At 36.7% G+C, this 17,919-nt stretch overlaps 9 protein-coding genes across 9 annotated transcripts; 3 read left to right on the forward strand and 6 right to left on the reverse strand.

The window, feature by feature from the left end:
* Positions 1 to 1,849: 1,849 nt before the first annotated feature.
* Positions 1,850 to 3,397, forward strand: GVI51_K04543 (uncharacterized protein; the record flags this gene model as incomplete). The annotated part of the gene is made up of 1 exon (XM_448430.1): positions 1,850 to 3,397. One exon carries the CDS (start codon positions 1,850 to 1,852, stop codon positions 3,395 to 3,397), a length of 1,548 nt encoding a protein of 515 aa, XP_448430.1.
* A 387-nt stretch (positions 3,398 to 3,784) lies between these two features.
* On the reverse strand, positions 3,785 to 3,988 carry GVI51_K04565 (uncharacterized protein; the record flags this gene model as incomplete). The annotated part of the gene is made up of 1 exon (XM_065626639.1): positions 3,785 to 3,988. One exon carries the CDS (start codon positions 3,986 to 3,988, stop codon positions 3,785 to 3,787), a length of 204 nt encoding a protein of 67 aa, XP_065482711.1.
* A 1,025-nt stretch (positions 3,989 to 5,013) lies between these two features.
* GVI51_K04587 (uncharacterized protein) lies at positions 5,014 to 5,472 on the reverse strand (the record flags this gene model as incomplete). The annotated part of the gene is made up of 1 exon (XM_448431.1): positions 5,014 to 5,472. The coding sequence occupies one exon, from the start codon at positions 5,470 to 5,472 to the stop codon at positions 5,014 to 5,016; it is 459 nt and encodes a 152-aa protein (XP_448431.1).
* A 1,042-nt stretch (positions 5,473 to 6,514) lies between these two features.
* SSB2 (Hsp70 family ATPase SSB2) lies at positions 6,515 to 8,356 on the reverse strand (the record flags this gene model as incomplete). The annotated part of the gene is made up of 1 exon (XM_448432.1): positions 6,515 to 8,356. One exon carries the CDS (start codon positions 8,354 to 8,356, stop codon positions 6,515 to 6,517), a length of 1,842 nt encoding a protein of 613 aa, XP_448432.1.
* Positions 8,357 to 9,253: 897 nt separating this feature from the next.
* On the forward strand, positions 9,254 to 9,511 carry MRX7 (Mrx7p; the record flags this gene model as incomplete). The annotated part of the gene is made up of 1 exon (XM_448434.1): positions 9,254 to 9,511. One exon carries the CDS (start codon positions 9,254 to 9,256, stop codon positions 9,509 to 9,511), a length of 258 nt encoding a protein of 85 aa, XP_448434.1.
* A 261-nt stretch (positions 9,512 to 9,772) lies between these two features.
* VID27 (Vid27p) lies at positions 9,773 to 12,163 on the reverse strand (the record flags this gene model as incomplete). The annotated part of the gene is made up of 1 exon (XM_448435.1): positions 9,773 to 12,163. One exon carries the CDS (start codon positions 12,161 to 12,163, stop codon positions 9,773 to 9,775), a length of 2,391 nt encoding a protein of 796 aa, XP_448435.1.
* Positions 12,164 to 12,638: 475 nt separating this feature from the next.
* RRG9 (mitochondrial ribosome assembly protein RRG9) lies at positions 12,639 to 13,262 on the forward strand (the record flags this gene model as incomplete). Its single annotated transcript, XM_448436.1, has 1 exon — positions 12,639 to 13,262. The coding sequence occupies one exon, from the start codon at positions 12,639 to 12,641 to the stop codon at positions 13,260 to 13,262; it is 624 nt and encodes a 207-aa protein (XP_448436.1).
* A 166-nt stretch (positions 13,263 to 13,428) lies between these two features.
* On the reverse strand, positions 13,429 to 14,064 carry PEX17 (Pex17p; the record flags this gene model as incomplete). Its single annotated transcript, XM_448437.1, has 1 exon — positions 13,429 to 14,064. The coding sequence occupies one exon, from the start codon at positions 14,062 to 14,064 to the stop codon at positions 13,429 to 13,431; it is 636 nt and encodes a 211-aa protein (XP_448437.1).
* Positions 14,065 to 14,526: 462 nt separating this feature from the next.
* GVI51_K04719 (uncharacterized protein) lies at positions 14,527 to 16,551 on the reverse strand (the record flags this gene model as incomplete). The annotated part of the gene is made up of 1 exon (XM_448438.1): positions 14,527 to 16,551. One exon carries the CDS (start codon positions 16,549 to 16,551, stop codon positions 14,527 to 14,529), a length of 2,025 nt encoding a protein of 674 aa, XP_448438.1.
* Positions 16,552 to 17,919: the final 1,368 nt, after the last annotated feature.

Below are 17,919 nucleotides of genomic sequence, written 5' to 3' on the forward strand. Positions count from 1 at the left end.
AAAAAATAAAAAGTGAAGATCACAAACTAAATCATGTAGAATCACAATTTGAACAGGAAAGATAATTGTGTACAATAAAGAAAGCCGAAATATATTCGACGCCGGATTATACTAACTGTAAGATAGTTCCTTGTCGATTGTTTTTCTTATTTTTTTCACTTTTGTATGAAAATCGCAACGAAAAAGAAAATGGTTATATTTCATGAAACTTGTCCCGTATCCGAAATTCTCTGAATTTGCAGGACCACAACTTCTGGGCCTTCTTTCCAAGATATATTATGTGCAAACCGTTCGATTTTAAGAAATGATTCTCTTTTCTTTTCAGTTAACTAGGTCTTCTCTACAGTGTTCGAAAAACAAAGATACACTTCCCACAATCGTGGGGCAATCTGAGTGCAAGACAATCCCATACATTGAAGAAAAGAAAAAAATAAGTAGTAAAGGTAAGGAAATGGGATGGTAAAGGATGTAACAAATGAGAAAAGAAAAGTACCAAAAATCTTGAACAAAAATTATTGGTATGTTCTGTAAGAGTAAATTACTATTCCTACTTGTCCTTTCAGTGAAAAACCTGTGCATTATTAGATAGAACTGAGAAATTCAAGACTGAGAAGTCCTAGGTAATTCCTGTGGAGATTCTTACATCAACGTAATCTTATACACCCACTATTGTAAGGGGAAAAAATAGGACAAGCATACAAAAAAACGGATATGGCTCCTCTTCTTCTTCTTTCCTGTGAATTTTATTAATTAGAAAAATACCTGCAGGAAGTTATTCGTTTTCTTTGCTCACTTTTCTTATTACTGGTTGTGAAGGATGAAGGGAGAGATACAGAAAGACAGTCTATTTGAGATATTCTATTGTCTTTCAAATGCTGCAGTGAAGCCTTCTGGGTTTTATACTCTCATATTATAGAAGGTAAAACTGGATTTTCTTCGATTGTCGTACACTTTTCTTATTAGTTGTGATTAACACTAACATCATTTTGTTTCTGTGAACATGAAATATTAATTTGCCAGCTTATAAGTGTTCCCTGAATTAGCATAATATTCATGCTTGACCCAGAAACTGGTTTCCAGCCGTTTTTTCTTTTTCATGGATCAAGGAGTTTCCTTAACAAGTCCCTTGTATATACCAATTATTGATTTCGATCTGGTGTTATAGGCCGTTGGGATGTTTCACCAAGGTGATAGCTCTTTCAGAGTGCAGCAGTTGATTTGCACAAAGCCTATGTAATCAAAAATAGTATAAATATATATTAATGCATTCAAATGACTTGACTTTTATAGCTCTATCTTGTTATGAACATTCACAACTATTTTAACCAATACTGACTGTATTACATTTCAATACATTTTTTTTACGCAACTTTCATTTTTCAGATTACAAACAGTAAAGAAATCCCTTTGAATTTGAATAATAGTACCTTTGAATTAAATAAAACGGAAACATATCCAATCATACTTGAAGGCCTCTCACTCGACAATACAATTTCATTTCTATTTAAATCCCATATTAGATTGATTACCAATAGGAGCTGGAATTAGTTCACCAATAGATAGCATTTGAATCGACTGTGTGCAGTATTATTCAACAAAAAGGTTGTTGTATCACAGTCATCAAGAATTAGTGGAACATATTAATTTCAATTATACGCCATCGAGCAGAGATTTAATAGTAATATTAATTGTTCTAAATTTGCTCAATTTTCAGGCTATATCGATATCCCAATCCTAGTTCCATCTCATTAGAACTTATTTAATTCCTTCAAGTTATTCTACTTTAATTTCTCATTTTATTTTAGTGAGTTTGAGAAGCTGACTTATATTCTCTAGCCATAGATGGGCAATGACATCTGTACTTTCCACGATAAAAATTTTGGACACTAAGACATTAAACACTGTCAGTGAAGAACGAAGCAAAAGCATGCATACGAACAACTTTTTCACGGGTAATTCTACTAACAGTACACTTTCCCCAACAAATAGTATTATTCAAAATTCGCAACAAACCATTATTAGTGCCTTAACACCACAAGCAACTAATAATTACACGACACAAACTTCGGTAAATTGTCAAAATGATAGCCGGTACTCATATTATAACAGCGCTTCTGTCATAGATAGACCAAAATTAAAGCTGCCACCAATTTCTTCTTTGGATAATTTTGTGAAAACCAATATCTATAATGACAGTAGGTTAAGGAACGATACTCGAATGGTCAGGACAGTATCAGTGCCCTATTCAGCAACTTATGATAAAAAGCAAGTGAATCCACAAATTGCCCCTAACAACACTAGTACGCAAGGGGCACCCACTCACGCAGTAAACCGAAATGTATACACAACAGATTACAGGCCGCTAATTAAAAGTGAGTTCAGCCCGACAAGTCTACCCACATATCTACCTCTAGACACAAATACCTCTAGAAGAGAGAGTGTATACCTAGCAACATTGAAGTCTTCTAGTAGCTCACCTACACCGTCATGTGGCTCGGCTATAAAAAACTCACCTCCAACATATCATATGTGTCCAAACATTTTACCAAGTTCAGATACATGTTCATCAACAAACAGTTCTACTACTACTAATGTTTCTTACAGAACCTCATATTATCTGCCATCAAATAATACATCATTTAGATCAGTATCCTTCACAAATAAAAACGTGAATACAAGCAATGAAAGTCTAACCGAAATCAATACACTAGCAGGATCCATCCCTAACACTACACTACCATCATCTAATAACATGACGCTTCAAGAAATCAATCTCAAGAAAGCATTATTAGCCGACTATTCAAAAACAAAAAAAAAGAGGCAGTGTCCAATTTGTCATAAATATTTTGCCAACTTGTCAACTCATAAATCGACACATCTAACCTCTCAAGATCGACCACATAAATGTATTATATGTCAGAGTGGATTTGCTAGAAACAATGACCTTATCAGACATAGAAAGCGTCACTGGAAGGATGATATACAAAACATAGCCAACCTAGGAAATACTAATCAGCAGTGTCAAAATACCATACAAGGCCAAAGAGCACTGAAGAAAAATCAACTAATACAATTACATCAGATCAAATGTGCTTTTAAGTGCCCATATAATGCAAACTTGATTGAAGTTGATTTAGAACTAAACTCTCCTGAAACTAGTAACAGTGTTCTTGAATTTACACCAATGGATTGCCATCCTACAGGAGTCTTTTCACGTTGTGATACATTTAAAAATCATCTCAAAGCACTGCATTTTGAATATCCTCAAAAGACTAAAAGAGAACAAAGAAGTCAAGTTCCAGGTAAATGTAAACACTGCGGTATGAAATTTCCTAATGTCGATATTTGGTTGAACCAGCATGTCGGAAAGAGTTGTGGATTTCGATACCATTCCTGAAGACAATTATATTGCTCATATCTCGTGAGAACGATATGATAATGATTTAATGTTATTATGGTGTAGTTTTTTCTGTATTAATATGAACAGAAATGGAATGCAATTCTTTTGCTGTGTATCACAATGGTAAGCTTGGCATGCTATTTCACTCTGTTCTGTAAATAATATTAGGTTCTGTATGCTTTAAAGATAACTATTTCTCTGCTTGCTATAAAACCAATCGATACCGCTGAGTTGCTTATTAATATCAAAGACTTGAATGTGCAGGTCCCAGTCTCATAATTGCTAATTCAATTATTCGTTGATACATTGTCATTCGAGATAAAGAAAACAGAACCTGCACAAACTCATTGAAATGGGAAGACAACAAATAAGGAATTGCTCTGGCTAATAGGTATTACTTGAATCGACTTGTCCACTCCATGTAATTCTTTTGCAAAAAAGAAGTAAAGGCAATATAGGGATAATACTACCATGTATTAAAAGCAAGGATTCGATTTCATTGTGGTAGTGAATCGTTCGTTTATCCATTAGCATGAGTTTTCTGTAGGACTCGCATGAAACTGCTATAACATTTTGAAAACTATTCATTCAAAAGTGGACTTTATTCAGTGAAAGATAGATACCTTAGTAGAAAAGCAGGACTCTATTAGATGAGAATTATACTCACAATATTACAACACTAATATTATGTTGATAGGCATTCCATATTCTACCGTATTTCTTTCAAAATTGTTAGCTATAAAATAAATCCTTCATAAGGATTGTTTTTATCTTTGAACAATGTTACTAATAACAAAAATAAAAGAGAGCCTATTTGAATAGCAATGTTATGCTTGAAACCTATATTGTGTAATCATGGAGAAAAGGAGGAAAGAATGTCATATTTAAATAAAAAATATTTAGCTACAACACTTTTGCTGCAAATAGTTGATTTTTTTTTTCTACAAGGACCATAGATTTATTATTTTCTTCGAATTGAGCTTTCTCCCTAAGAAGCTACTTTTTCCACTTAGGAGGGACTTGCAAACCGGACTTGTAAGTGGAGGGTGCTTTGTTTATTAAATATATTAAAGTGGGATATACTTCATTATATTTTTTATTTCTACATCCATCTTTAAAGATATATAACTTTGATTTTTGCGGAACCGATAATACATTAGAAACTAATTTAGCATTGGTAGAAACTGCAAAAAAATTGTTTGAAGTTGGTATATGCTTTTATAATATTGTGTAGAATTATGTTCAATCACTTCTTTAAGGAAAAAAGCTTATGTATTCTTCTACAGCTTCATATGCTTCAATTTAATGATAAAGTTTTAGTTACCTTGTTAGAGTAATAATTATTACTTATTTATATACGGATTGTGTACCGGAAACAAATTTTTGATCCAGTATCTCCTATCTAAGTACTATATTAAATAAAGTAAAACTGTCTCGGTCATCAAACTTTAGTTATAATTTGTATCATATCAGATTACTAGTAGTTCTCTTATAATAAGAATATAATATAATAATGGCATATATATAAGTTTGATGTATTCATAAAGTCATTGAAGTGTGGAAAATATTACGTAACAAACAATATGTAAGATGTGCATGATGCATATGTGAGCTTACCAGCCTTGTCTACCTTGGTGTTCACCAGGATAGCCCTGGGGAGGGCGGCCATAGGTTTGTTGTCCATCAGAATACTGGTAGTTGTCGTATTCATTACGAGCAGGACCTCCACGTCTATCATATTGATAATCGTTGTTGTTCTCACGACGGTAATTATCCTGTGGGGCAAATCCCATATTATTCATTGGTGGTGGTGGGTTATTGTAACTAGGACCATCATCTCTATATTCTTGACCATGGTGTTTGTGGTGAGAATGTTCGGCTAATTTTTCACCTAGTATTGCACCACCAATGGCACCTAAAGCTCCACCCATCTTCTTATGTCCAGAGGATAAATGCGAACCAGCGTATGCACCAGCTAGACCACCAGCTATTGCAGCCAATGCATCACCACCATGGTGGTGATTGTGATGATGCTCTCTTTCTCTTTCTCTTTCTCTTTCTTCTTCGCACATTCTATCTAATATTTTTAATTGCTTATATATAATGTTTACTAGAATAAACTCCAAATGATTTCGGAAATAGACATAAAATATGAGTAATCAAAATATCAAATGGTTAAATACTATTCGCATGTTATATCTTCGAGACAATTGTTGCTTATCAAATCAAATCAAGCAACTAAATAGCGCAAAGCAGCCCTAGATAAGTCGTTAGAAAGGTGAAAGGGGAGAGCCATTTTACTCCTCTTCGGTGGCTCATACTTACTAATTACGTATAGGAAACCATTGCATAAAACAATATGTGATAAACAGGTCATCAGCCCCTTGTAATTGAATAAAGGGGAACCTGAGTATTGAATTCTAAGTGTGACTGATACTGGTATCCTACTAACTGCTAATTTTGGATCGCATCTTCATCGTTGGATCCGTTACCAAAATTTTATTGTAGAAACAAAATCAGTAATTATAAGATAGTTGTGCTCTTTATACTCGGATTTTAATCGTATTATGAATTGGAGTCGTGATGAAGTCAAGAACTATCATATTCAAAATTGAATATGCTACTAGATTTACGGAACTGCGGACAGTAGTATAGTAACCTCTATAGTTCATACAAGATGATTGGCAATAATGGATTCTAGTAATTGAATATAAAATACTTATGAGATCACATTTAAAGGGCTAATCGATAATTTAATTGAATACCGAAAACTATGATACATATATATGGTAGCAAAATATTAAGAGGAGTAATAAATTTTATTATGCCAGTAATGTATAAGTATAGAAATAAATTGTAAGCATAAGCCTACTTCCCTAATTACTCTATTTTTTAATAAATTTGTTAAGCAATGTTGTACAAGATTAGGATCATTGGAAAATGGAACTGAAAATTATGGTAAAAAAATATGACAATATTCATGTGGATTGTAAAAGAATTAAGAAACAAAAAGGATAGAAAAACCAATCCATAATAAAAAGTTTATGATCTATTAATGCATTATTAAGATGGAATTTCTTTGGAATATTTTTATCTTAAGTTAATTGAATTCTTTTAACGAGAAGACATAGCCTTGGTAACAACTCTCTTCAAACCAACTTCAGCCTTTCTGTATTCTTCAGCGCTACCGTCTTCGATTTGTAGAGCACTCAAAGCGTCAGCCAAAGCAGCTTCGATCTTGGTCTTGGAACCTCTCTTCAACTTGGAGGACAAGACTGGGTCAGTGACAGTTTGTTCGATAGAAGCAACGTAAGACTCCAATCTTTGCTTAGCTTCATGTCTCTTGGCGAAAGCTTCATCAGCAGCCTTGAATTCTTCGGCTTGGTTAACCATCTTTTCGATATCTTCAGAAGACAATCTACCAACAGCGTTAGAGATGGTAATGTTAGCGGACTTACCAGTGGACTTTTCAACAGCAGTGACCTTCAAGATACCGTTGGCATCGACTTCGAAGATAGCTTCCAAGACTGGTTCACCAGCTGGCATTGGTGGGATGTTCTTCAAGTCGAATTCACCCAACAAAGTGTTTTCCTTACAGTTAACACGTTCACCTTGGTAGACTGGGAATTGAACGGTGGTTTGGTTGTCACCGACAGTGGTGAAAGTTCTTCTCTTGATGGTTGGGACAGTGGTGTTTCTTGGGACAACGACACCGAAGATGTCACCTTGCATACCAACACCCAAAGACAATGGAGCGACATCCAACAACAATAGGTCCTTGGTTTCGTCGGAGGTGGATTGACCAGTCAAGATAGCACCTTGAACAGCGGCACCGTAAGCGACGGCTTCATCTGGGTTGATAGACTTTTCCAATTGCTTACCGTCGAAGTAGTCAGACAATAGCTTTTGGACCTTTGGAATTCTGGTAGAACCACCGACCAAAACGACTTCGTCGATTTGAGACTTAGAGATCTTAGCATCCTTCAAGACTTGTTCAACTGGTTCCAAAGTGGACTTGAACAAAGCGGCGTTCAAGTCTTCGAATCTAGCTCTGGTCAAAGAGGCTTCGAAGTCCTCACCTTCGAACAAGGAGTCGACTTCGACGGTGGTTTGTGTGACAGAGGACAAAGTTCTCTTAGCTCTTTCGGCAGCGGTTCTTAGTCTTCTCAAAGCTCTGGCGTCGTTGGAGATGTCCAAACCAGTCTTCTTCTTGAATTCACCCTTGAAGTGTTCCAACAAGTTGGTGTCGAAATCTTGACCACCCAAGTGAGTGTTACCGGAGGTGGACTTGACAGTGTAGACACCGCCAGCAATGTGCAACAAAGAGACATCGAAAGTACCACCACCCAAATCGAAGATCAGGACGTGTCTTTCCTTGTCAGACTTACCGGCACCTAGACCGTAAGCGATAGCAGCAGCGGTAGGTTCGTTGATAATACGCAAGACGTTTAGACCAGAGATGGCACCAGCATCCTTGGTAGCTTGTCTTTGAGCGTCGTTGAAATAAGCTGGGACGGTGATGACAGCCTTTTCGACCTTCTTACCGATCTTGGCTTCAGCGATTTCCTTCATCTTGGTCAAGACCATGGAGGAGATTTCTTGTGGGGAGAATTGCTTGTTTTCACCCAAGTATTCGACTTCGATAACTGGAGCACCATCGACATCGACGACCTTGAATGGCCAAGTCTTCATGTCGTTTTGGACAGACTCCTCATCGAAACGACGACCAATCAATCTCTTGGCGTCGAAAACAGTGTTCTTTGGGTTCAAAGCAGCTTGGTTCTTAGCAGCATCACCAATCAATCTCTCTTCTGGAGTGAAAGCAACGAAAGATGGGGTAACACGGTTACCTTGCTCGTTAGCAATAATCTCAACAGAGGATTCATATGTAGCAACACATGAGTAAGTAGTACCCAAATCGATACCAATAGCACCTTGGAAAACACCGTCAGCCATTTTATTTGTTCTGTATTACTGTTTTTCTTTGTGGTTAACTTTTATGTAAAAATACAAAAAAGACTCAATTGAAAGAAAAAAAAATTTTTCTACTACCCAGTTTAAACGTTCATTCTTTTATATAACCAGTTTACCAGAATTTCCAACTGTAAGTGTCCCAAATATTTTTTTTCTTGCAATCAACAGTAAAAAATTTTTTTTTTCACATTATTTTGTCAATTTTTGCGATGTCGATGCCCATGGCTATGGGCAGCTTTCTTTTTTTTTTTCTTGGGACTCTTTGTCTTCCAATTTTGTTATTGTCAGATGGGCTCAAAGCTTCCATTTCTATTATTCCCAGGAGCACCCTCCAGGTCTCTCTGAGCATATCATTATTCTTTAAAAGTAGCCCTCTCTTCGAATGCTTCGAAAAGCAACAAGGGAACAAGTAGCCCCTGCTGGGATTTAGTAGCAGATTTTATAGAAAAAAAGAAAGAAATTACGGAACATTCAAAAGAAAACTCGTCTATGGGTTCGTACGATGTTTTCTTAGTTAATTGGGATCTCACATAAACAAGCGCAGGCCTGTTTCTTTCTTTTTTTTGCTTTCTTTTTCTTTCTTTTTTTTTATGCAAAGGACCTATATGCCTTATAGCCATTACATTACAGTCTTTCTGCAATTATTGCAATAGAGTTTCATAGCTGTGTGGATGTTGAATTGTAGGAATAAGCATCTATTCGCCCATTCTATTGGAGAAAATGTGGTCAAAGGTTCCTTACTTGCACATTGTGTCTATAACTCCGATTCAAACATCCTCCCGTTTTTAAATCTGGGGAGGGGAGGGCGAAGTGGTATACAAGCTTTGTAAAACGGGACATTCTCTGCTCTTTGAGTCTGGGGAAGGGGGCAAAGCGGCAATGAGACCGCCTAGGAATTTGGAGGAGTGGTTGTACTGTAAGCTCCTGGAGAGCGAAGGTTTTCACAGGTTTGTTCGCAAAGTATATAACAAAGTCAACGGGATCAAGGAGACGCCGTTGCAACATCAGGCCAATCCATCTGAGTTTCTATATAAGCCGACCCGGTTACATAAATTCAGGGCGTACAGGATATTGTTCTGGGATGAGATGAGAGCGAGCTTGAATCTCCCGAAAAAATCGTCCAAGTTTCTGAAATAGTTGCCCAGAGTTTGATGCTGAGCCGAAAACGTTTTAATTTTTCTCTGATCGTTAGAATGTCTGACATATACCTATGCGCGCCACAGGACTGGTACTTGAATGTTACAATTTTTATTAGCTACATATCTATTTAAAGAACTTAATAAGAACTAAAATCATATTTGAAAGACTATACTGTGATATACTAGCAGCGGGTTAAGCAATCTCAAAAACAAATCGGGAACGATGTAGCAATATTATAGAAAGTTTCTCCCGTTCCAATTATTTTGGTTCATTTTTGAATATAGACTTATTCACATTTTTGAAGTGTTTTATCTTGGATAGTGACACATCATTCTTTAATGCTACAATAACATTTTGCTTGTTGTTATATTCGAAGTTATTCTCAATGACTGTAGAATCGTACCAGTCCAATTTGTATGGCTTCTCATCTCCAGCCAACACTTTTTTCATAGACCATGAGATGGCGAAAGGACCATTGGATGTAAGAATTCTGTCTTCCTTTTGATTTATACCAGTATTAAAGTATGCCTTAGTGAAGCATAGAGGTTTCTTTGTGTAGTTGAGAATGTGAGTAGCATGCTCTGGACTGATTTGCAAGATATAAGTCTTGTTGTTTTCACTAGCTGGAGTAGACTTTAAGAAACTAATATTTCCAGCATTCTTGCCCGATTTGATTGATAAATCCATCAACAACAAAGATGCATCACAAGTCGCCAGTAGCCATCTTCCGTCACCAGAAACAGTGATGTACTTGATTGCTTGCCCTAGTGATGGTATTAGTGTTTTTGCTCTGATACCAAGGCGATCATATAATCTTATGTCACCACGTTTTGATCCAACAGCTACATAACCATCTTTTGTTGTAGCCAGCGAACTGAAATTGTATTTACTTGCGTAATCTTTACTTTCGTCCTGTACAATTTTATTCTTAGTGTTAATCCTTGGATCGATCTTGAATACACTCTTATCAGATATACCTAGCAAAGTTTGTTCAGCAACTAATTGATCAAATTTTTTCGTAGGAGCATATTGAACCACATTTTTATCCTTGAATTCCCATTCATCAACAATCTTTCCCCTCTCTATGTCCATTTTGTATAGCTTATCGCCATTTTTGCTGTCAGATAGTACCATAAACCGATCCTCCATATACATCATCGGATCCTTAGGATCCAGTATTTTTTTGTTCTTATCGCTTATATTTTTAATAGCAGATACAAATTCCAGATCATCATCATCATCTACCTTAAATACGCCTATCTTATCATCTCTGACCACATAAGACCTATTACCCCGAAAGGCAACGGTTAATGAGCTATTACCCTTTGATGAATTTGATTTGTTTGATCCACTGTTGGGGTCCTCAAAAGCTTCAGAGCTAACAACACTCTTAGAGTATTCGTTGTCCTCTTCATCCTCACTCTCTTCTTCCTCATCATCTAGTTTTAATATTGTGTCCAGATCCCTCTCTAAGTCAGCTATTATACTATCTTCGATATATTTCTGTTCGTTTTTAGGCAGTTCTTCCCAGTCTTTCTTGTTTAATGCCATCCATATGCACTTAGACCAACAGTTTTCAAAAATTGTAAAGTCCTTGAAGTCATTGAATTCAATCTTATAAGATAATGTTATCCTGCTCACAGTGTAATTGAATGTAAAACTGTTATTACTTAGCGTGAAAGAAGGATTGGCTTGAGGTGACACCGCTAAACCAAAATCAACATCCTTACCTTCCATGCTCAACCAGAATTCATATTTCCCAGACTGTACTAGAGCAATTGGGACATTTTCTTCTTGTATCATAAACTTCTCCTCAAAAGGATCATACACAAACACCTTTGCATTAAGTAGGCATAGCTTTTCGCCTTCTACTCCTTTATTATTCTCCTTATGTTCTTCAGAAGAACTCGATGAAGCCTTAGTTTTATCTTTCTTTGGTGTTTTTATTTTCTTGCCCTTGGCTTTAGAATCCAAGTTGTCTGGGGCATCAACAAATAGATCGTCATTATCTGATGTATTATCTTGTGAAGGATTTACCTCTGATAATGATACACCTAAATTCTCCTCGTCATAAGAGTCTGATTCGGTGACAAATAGTTCCTTTGGAGGCTCAGGTCTGTATTTATATAGCTGTTCTCTAGAAACATGTGATGCAGATTTCTTGTGTTCAGCCTCATACATGCACCTGTATACAGTCAGCAAGAAGTTTTCAATTTCTGTTAAACTGAGTTGTGGTGTGATAACAAATTGAACTTTCTCTACTTCCTCATCGCCTAAAGTATTCCCCCAAACAAACGCTGCATCTCCATTCTTATTCCATTCTTTACTAAAGTTCAAGTCCTTTTTCAATTCAAAGTTCCATTCTTCTTCTCTTCTTTTGCTTGCAACAGACAATACACTGACAGAATCATCCGTGTAATCACTTGAATCGTCGCCATTGTTGTTGTCGCCAACTTCAACAATCTTGTTAACAACTAGTTCAAAATTCCAATCACCATTCTTCCTAATTCTCAGCATTGCATCGTTATAGATACACTCTAGGGATGACTTGGGAGACTTTCTGGATCTCAACAAATTGAACTCCCCGGATGGGATCATTGATATCTCCTGTTTCTCCCCCAACTGCATGAATTTCTTGATAATATTCATAAGACTTTCCCTCTATCGAGCTGATTTTGGCTGATAGTTTTGTCCTTCGTAGTTCCTACTTTTCCAGAGACGGCTTATTTCTCTTGTACTGCCTTATCCGATTGTATAATTAACCAGTAACCGCAGTAACACAAAACTACTATAACAGGAATATATACTAGTTGTTTTTGTCATGACGAATGTAAGGTACACTACAATAGCACTCATTAAAATACGCTTTTCCCAAAATTTCGATGAGCTTAAGCTCCCTTTTCGCCCTCAATTTCTACACCAGATGAGCCCGGAGGCATGAAAAAAAATTAGAAGGGCATAGTGCTACTAGTAAACTTCAACAATCCATTCAATTTGGTGGTACGGTTGAGGAATAGACCAACTTTCTAGTCCATTGTTAATATTATTTGTATAGTTTAGCTTAGCAGTGGGTGATTTCTTAAAATAAAAAAGCATCACTTGAAGATAACTAATTTACAAACGAATGCTGATCAAAGTGCCGACAGCAGTACGGTTATACTCAGTGAAACGAACTCCAATCAAGCCATTCAAGGAAGTCTTGAAGAGAATACAACCGAGTAATACGGAATTATCTGAGAAATCGAAGAAGAACAATATTCCAGAGTGGAAGAAACAAATCATTAGTGTTAAGAAGAAGATTGGTAATGAGCGATGGAGTCCATCAAAGCGCCTATCCAGGGAAGAGATAGAAAGTGTCAGGTTACTAAAGAGATCATTCGCTAATATTACGAACACTGAGCTGAGTGAGAGGTTTAAAGTTTCACCAGAAGCTATTAGAAGAATATTGAAATCCAACTGGGAACCTAATGATGAAGAATGGGAGAAAGTTCAAAAAAGGTGGCAAAGAAGAGGAGAAAGGATAAAAGAATTATATGCAAATGGTGGAAATATTTCTTCTAATGGCCATCAAGTGGTTGAAAACCTTGTACCACATAAGAAAGTGATAATATCTAGTGGTCGGCATATGAACACCTTTGATGTAATTGAAAAAAAAGTACGAAGTACAAAACCTACAATTAGTATTAAAGATCAGAAACTGAAAGATAAAAAATTAAAATTACTCGAGATATCTGCTACGAAAAGATGAAAGTCGAATTCATATTGGTTCTACCCATTTTTAACCAAATTATAATGGGCATCTTAAAATATACCTGCATTTTTGTAAATACTTATTAATATATAATGTGCATATTCATTACTTCCTAGCAAGTAATCGACTCCAAACATAATACTTGAATATAGTAAAGATATTATCAAAGGGATACAAGCCCATTTACAAACCATCCTTTCATCTCCCTTATATTGTTTACTGAAGTTCTGGAAAGTTCACCGAGCTTGTCGGCATCTTTTGCTACAGACAGTTGATCGACAACAAGTTTGCTCTGGAAGGTCAAGTTTTCCATATTAATACTCGGCCTATCGCAACTTTCATTATATCTGTTTAGAGAATCTTTAACTTCCACCAATTTTTTACTAATTATGTTCCAAGTGATTGAATTATCATCTGAGTCATTGTGCATGTCATCATCGCTTTCGAAGTCATCAGTGATATACCTTGATTCAGTTTGTGTACATCTATCAGCATATTCCTGAGTATTTGAGCGTAACTCTAATTCAGAGGAATTCTTAGATTTTAACCTCCGAAGAAGTTTGTTTGTTAATCTTCGCACTTCCAGTAAAGCCCCCGCTGTGAGCTCTATCCTTTGGTTGTATTGTCTTTCTAGCGAGGGTTGAACTATTGTACTCACTGCCACGTAAAATATTGTAAATAGTAATCCAGTGTTACTAAAAATGGACTGTATAGTTCTTATCGTCTTATTTCTAGCCTTATAGTTGCGTATACGTTGTGGATCCGGCCACTGTATGCTCTCCGATTCCTGATAAGCCATCTGTTTAACTAACTTGACAATGTTAGAGAAAACACTCTTTGGCAATTTAGTTGTTCACAGTCATTAAAAGGAATTAGCTATCTCTTAAAATATCTGTAAACTTCGCTATGTGTGTATTGTTTATGTAGATATTAAGCTACAATGAGTTGAAAACCCAGCTCTTCCCTTTTCATGCGTCGGACTTCAAAAATTAAATCCAGAGTGAAGGGCTTACTCTGTGTTTTGTATGGAAATAAATGAAATCTACCCAGAGAGTATTAAAAACTAGTATGTAATGAATGCAAGGAAGAGTTTATAATTAGCTAGTGTATAAATCTCAATAATATAACCGGTATATATTTGAAAGGGTATGCAGTTTTGAAAATGAAATGGGTATGAGGATATAAATACCCTAATAGTTCCCGAAGATGGTTTGATTATTTGTGAAAGAAATACCTAAAGTCGGAAGTAAGGCAACTTCGTCTAACTGTCTGTAGATCTTGGAGATATGCCACTGTGCCTTCTCCTTTTGGCGTCGATATCAATAGAGGCCAATATTTCTGCAGAGCTAGGTGTCGAGGAATGGATTTGATCATGTGTATTGGAAGTGCCATCTGGAGGGTATGGCCTCTTTCTGGTAGTAGTATCATTAGCAGTTGGTGTACCACTATTACTTTGCATCTCGGATGCCTCAAAATCCTTGCCTTCTGGGCCAGGTTTATATTTTTCTTCCACATAACTGACGTATGAGTCAAAGGGGTTTCTTTTGCCGTCTAAACCATTTTGTAGTGCTTGTTGTTTATCATAAATCATGACATTTTTTAAAGTCGACATAACATGTCCCATTTGCATCTTTCTTATTATATCATCAGGAATTCCAAATATGGACAGGTTTTTGAAAACTTTAAAATATGACCTGAGTTTCATGATCGCATCAAAATTATTCTGTGATCTGCCACTCTTTATCTCCTCATCAGTTTGGTTCTTATCCTGAGACAATTTCTCAAATATTTCCTTACTTCTATTAGAGTCACTGACCAGTGCTTCAAGAAAACTCCATTCCACACCGGGAACAAAGCTGTGCAAACACACGTCAATCCACTCAATCTTGAAATTTCTGTTGAAGATGCCTTTAAGTTGTGTAAAATGTGTGACATAGCTACCATCTGAATAATGATATGTGAATGTACATCGAGGACAGTTAAAGAAAATTGTTCCGTTACTCAAAACTTGAGTAATAAGTTGTTGAATGACAGTTTCAATCCTTACAAGGCCAAGCTCTGCAGATGCTATTGCAAACATTGGTAAAAGAGCCGAATAGAATTGAAATTGCTTGAAGTTATTGTCAAGCTTTCTTGAGAAGTTTATTAGACCATTTGATACAAATACATCACTGACAAATTTGTTCCAATATTCTGGGTTTCCGATTTGACCAGCAGATCGATTCAGTATGCCTACAAGTTCATAGAGGCGCAGATTTGCCATATTAGCTATGTATTTCCTAACTCTATAGGAATGAATGAAAGAAAGTGTTTTATTCATTTGCTGTTGTTGTTGTTGAAATAAGAAGTATCGTTGTTTTGCGGGATCCATGTTCAGTGGCAGTCTCTCACTTCCGTTACCTTGGCTAGAATCAGAACCTATGTTAGTATTATTTCTACTTGGCTTACCTAAATCCTTAAAGTTCTTATTCGACTCCTTGCCATTATCTAAGGGAGTACTATGAGCACTTACAGAAGTGGATGTTTTATTACTATGACTTTTGTTCGTTTCCCTATTCTTCATCTTGATATCGCTCGCAAAAGCGCCAGTGTTAAAATTACTGTTACTTTCAGTGGTCTTATCTGCGACCTCCTTACTAGATGTAGGATTCGACTTGAGAGAATTATTTTCACCTGGATGTGTACTAGCAAGACTAATGTTTAACGGTATAGTGGTTCCACTTTCATATGATTCATAATCCGGAGAATCTTTGGTTTCAATTTCAAAGGATGCTGGTGTGTCGGAAGAACGTGGCTGTGGAGGTTCAGCTTGTGCCGTTTGACTTTTATTCGAGACTGAAGAAGATGGAACATATTGTCCTTGTCCTTGCCCCTCGTTCAGTTGTCTCTTCATCGCCTCTTGTGCTGAGTTTTCCTGCATTTGAAAATTTTGTTTTGTCTTTAATTGTTGATGAAGCAGGTGTTGAGTAGTCATAGCTTGCATATAATGGTTATTGTTGTTTAGCTTAGAAGAAGGTGATTGGCGTGTGCCTGTGATATGCTTGTTATTGTTATTAGATGAGACAGTGGTAGAATTCCCTAAAATTGGTGTACCTCTCAATGTGAATGCCGCACCTGGTGAAGATCCATTTACGCTGCCACTTTTATGACTTCCAACATCAGCTGTTGTGAAACTGGTCGGTATGTCGTGGTTCTTTGCTATGTATGTGCTGTTAAAACCAGTAGTTGGATTTCGCACTTTCACACCTGCCATTTTGACATCGTCTAGGCCACTGTTGTTCTTCATTGCCCTAGTGAGGTACTTCTAATTTTTCCTCGATATTATGTCAAAAGAGAAAAAAGAAAACCTCCCCACCCTTCCTAAGCAGGATCCTATTATCTTGAATTAATACTTGAATGTTCAACCAGAATTATTCAGCAATGTGAACACGTAACTTGCAAAAAAAAGATATAAAAGAAACCTTCTTATAGCAATGCAAGTACCGTTAGTTTTATTTGACACGTATGTACACTATTCTTTTGAGTTTTTTTTTACTTGTGTCAGTAGCTATTTTGTTGCTTACTCACTTTAATACTTTCTTTTGTGAATGCAATGTATAAATTACGATATCCAGTTTACCAAGTAAGTATTAAAAGATTATATAAATGTTTTTTTCTTTCTCTCTATTTCAATTAGGTTATCAATGCTAGTGTCTTTGTAAAGACTATTTTACACAAATTATTTCAGCCATATGGGATACTATCTGTTTTCTTTTTTTTTTTAATTCTTTAGGATCTTCCGCACTCATTTTGCTTTCTCATGGGCCTTCACTAGGCATTTCACTGTGGGTATCCAACCCCCCCAGTTGCTCAAAGCTGTAAATCTATATGAGCTATCAGTGTCTAATTGTCGCAGGAGACACAGAGCAGAAACGTTAACTCCACGAAGGCTTTCCCACTTTCCAGTCAATTCAACTCTTCCTTTTGCTGTTTCCAGCGATTTTAGTGCTATTATTTCTTTTCTTACAGTTTGCATCCTGAACAAATCAGTTGCTGTACGTAATAGGGAGCATTAGGGAGAGAAAGAGAGCAGCAAAGGCTATCTTTTGTTCCTATGATCAGCACTACAATGTAATTTATATCGAATTGTTTCCTACTAAGAGAATGGGAAGGGGAGTTTGGGCAGTCGACTGCCCAAACTCACCAGGGAAGCGACTCGACTCGTTGAAGCAAGTTCGCAAACCCTAAATAAGTATTCCGTGTGTGACTGGTAACAGCCATCAGTAGTGGGAGGGAAAACAAGAGCAAGACCTAGGGTTCCACTCACGAGGGAAAAAGAGTCAACTTTGAAGACGTCCACTCTTTGGCATTTACATCATTGTCTTGCTAGAAGAAATACACCTCCCCGCGGGAGAATGTTAGGTGTTTCACATTTGAATTTGGTATTCTGGACCCCTAATTCCCACTGCAAGGAAACAAGCGTGTATGGGCATCCGCAAGCCATAAGGGTATTTAGGGTTTTGCATGCCCTTTCACTCCCTTCACTTCTTCGTGCCGCAATTTTGGACTTTTGTGCGTCGCTGGTAACATATCCTCTTTGCCAATCCTCTGGCTCTAATGGGGGTTGGGAGTGACATGTTTGTTGTACGGATGTTTGTGTACCCCTCAGCTTGCC

This window comes from Nakaseomyces glabratus, chromosome K, assembly GCF_010111755.1.
Source record: "Nakaseomyces glabratus chromosome K, complete sequence".
Lineage (NCBI taxonomy): Eukaryota > Fungi > Ascomycota > Saccharomycetes > Saccharomycetales > Saccharomycetaceae > Nakaseomyces > Nakaseomyces glabratus.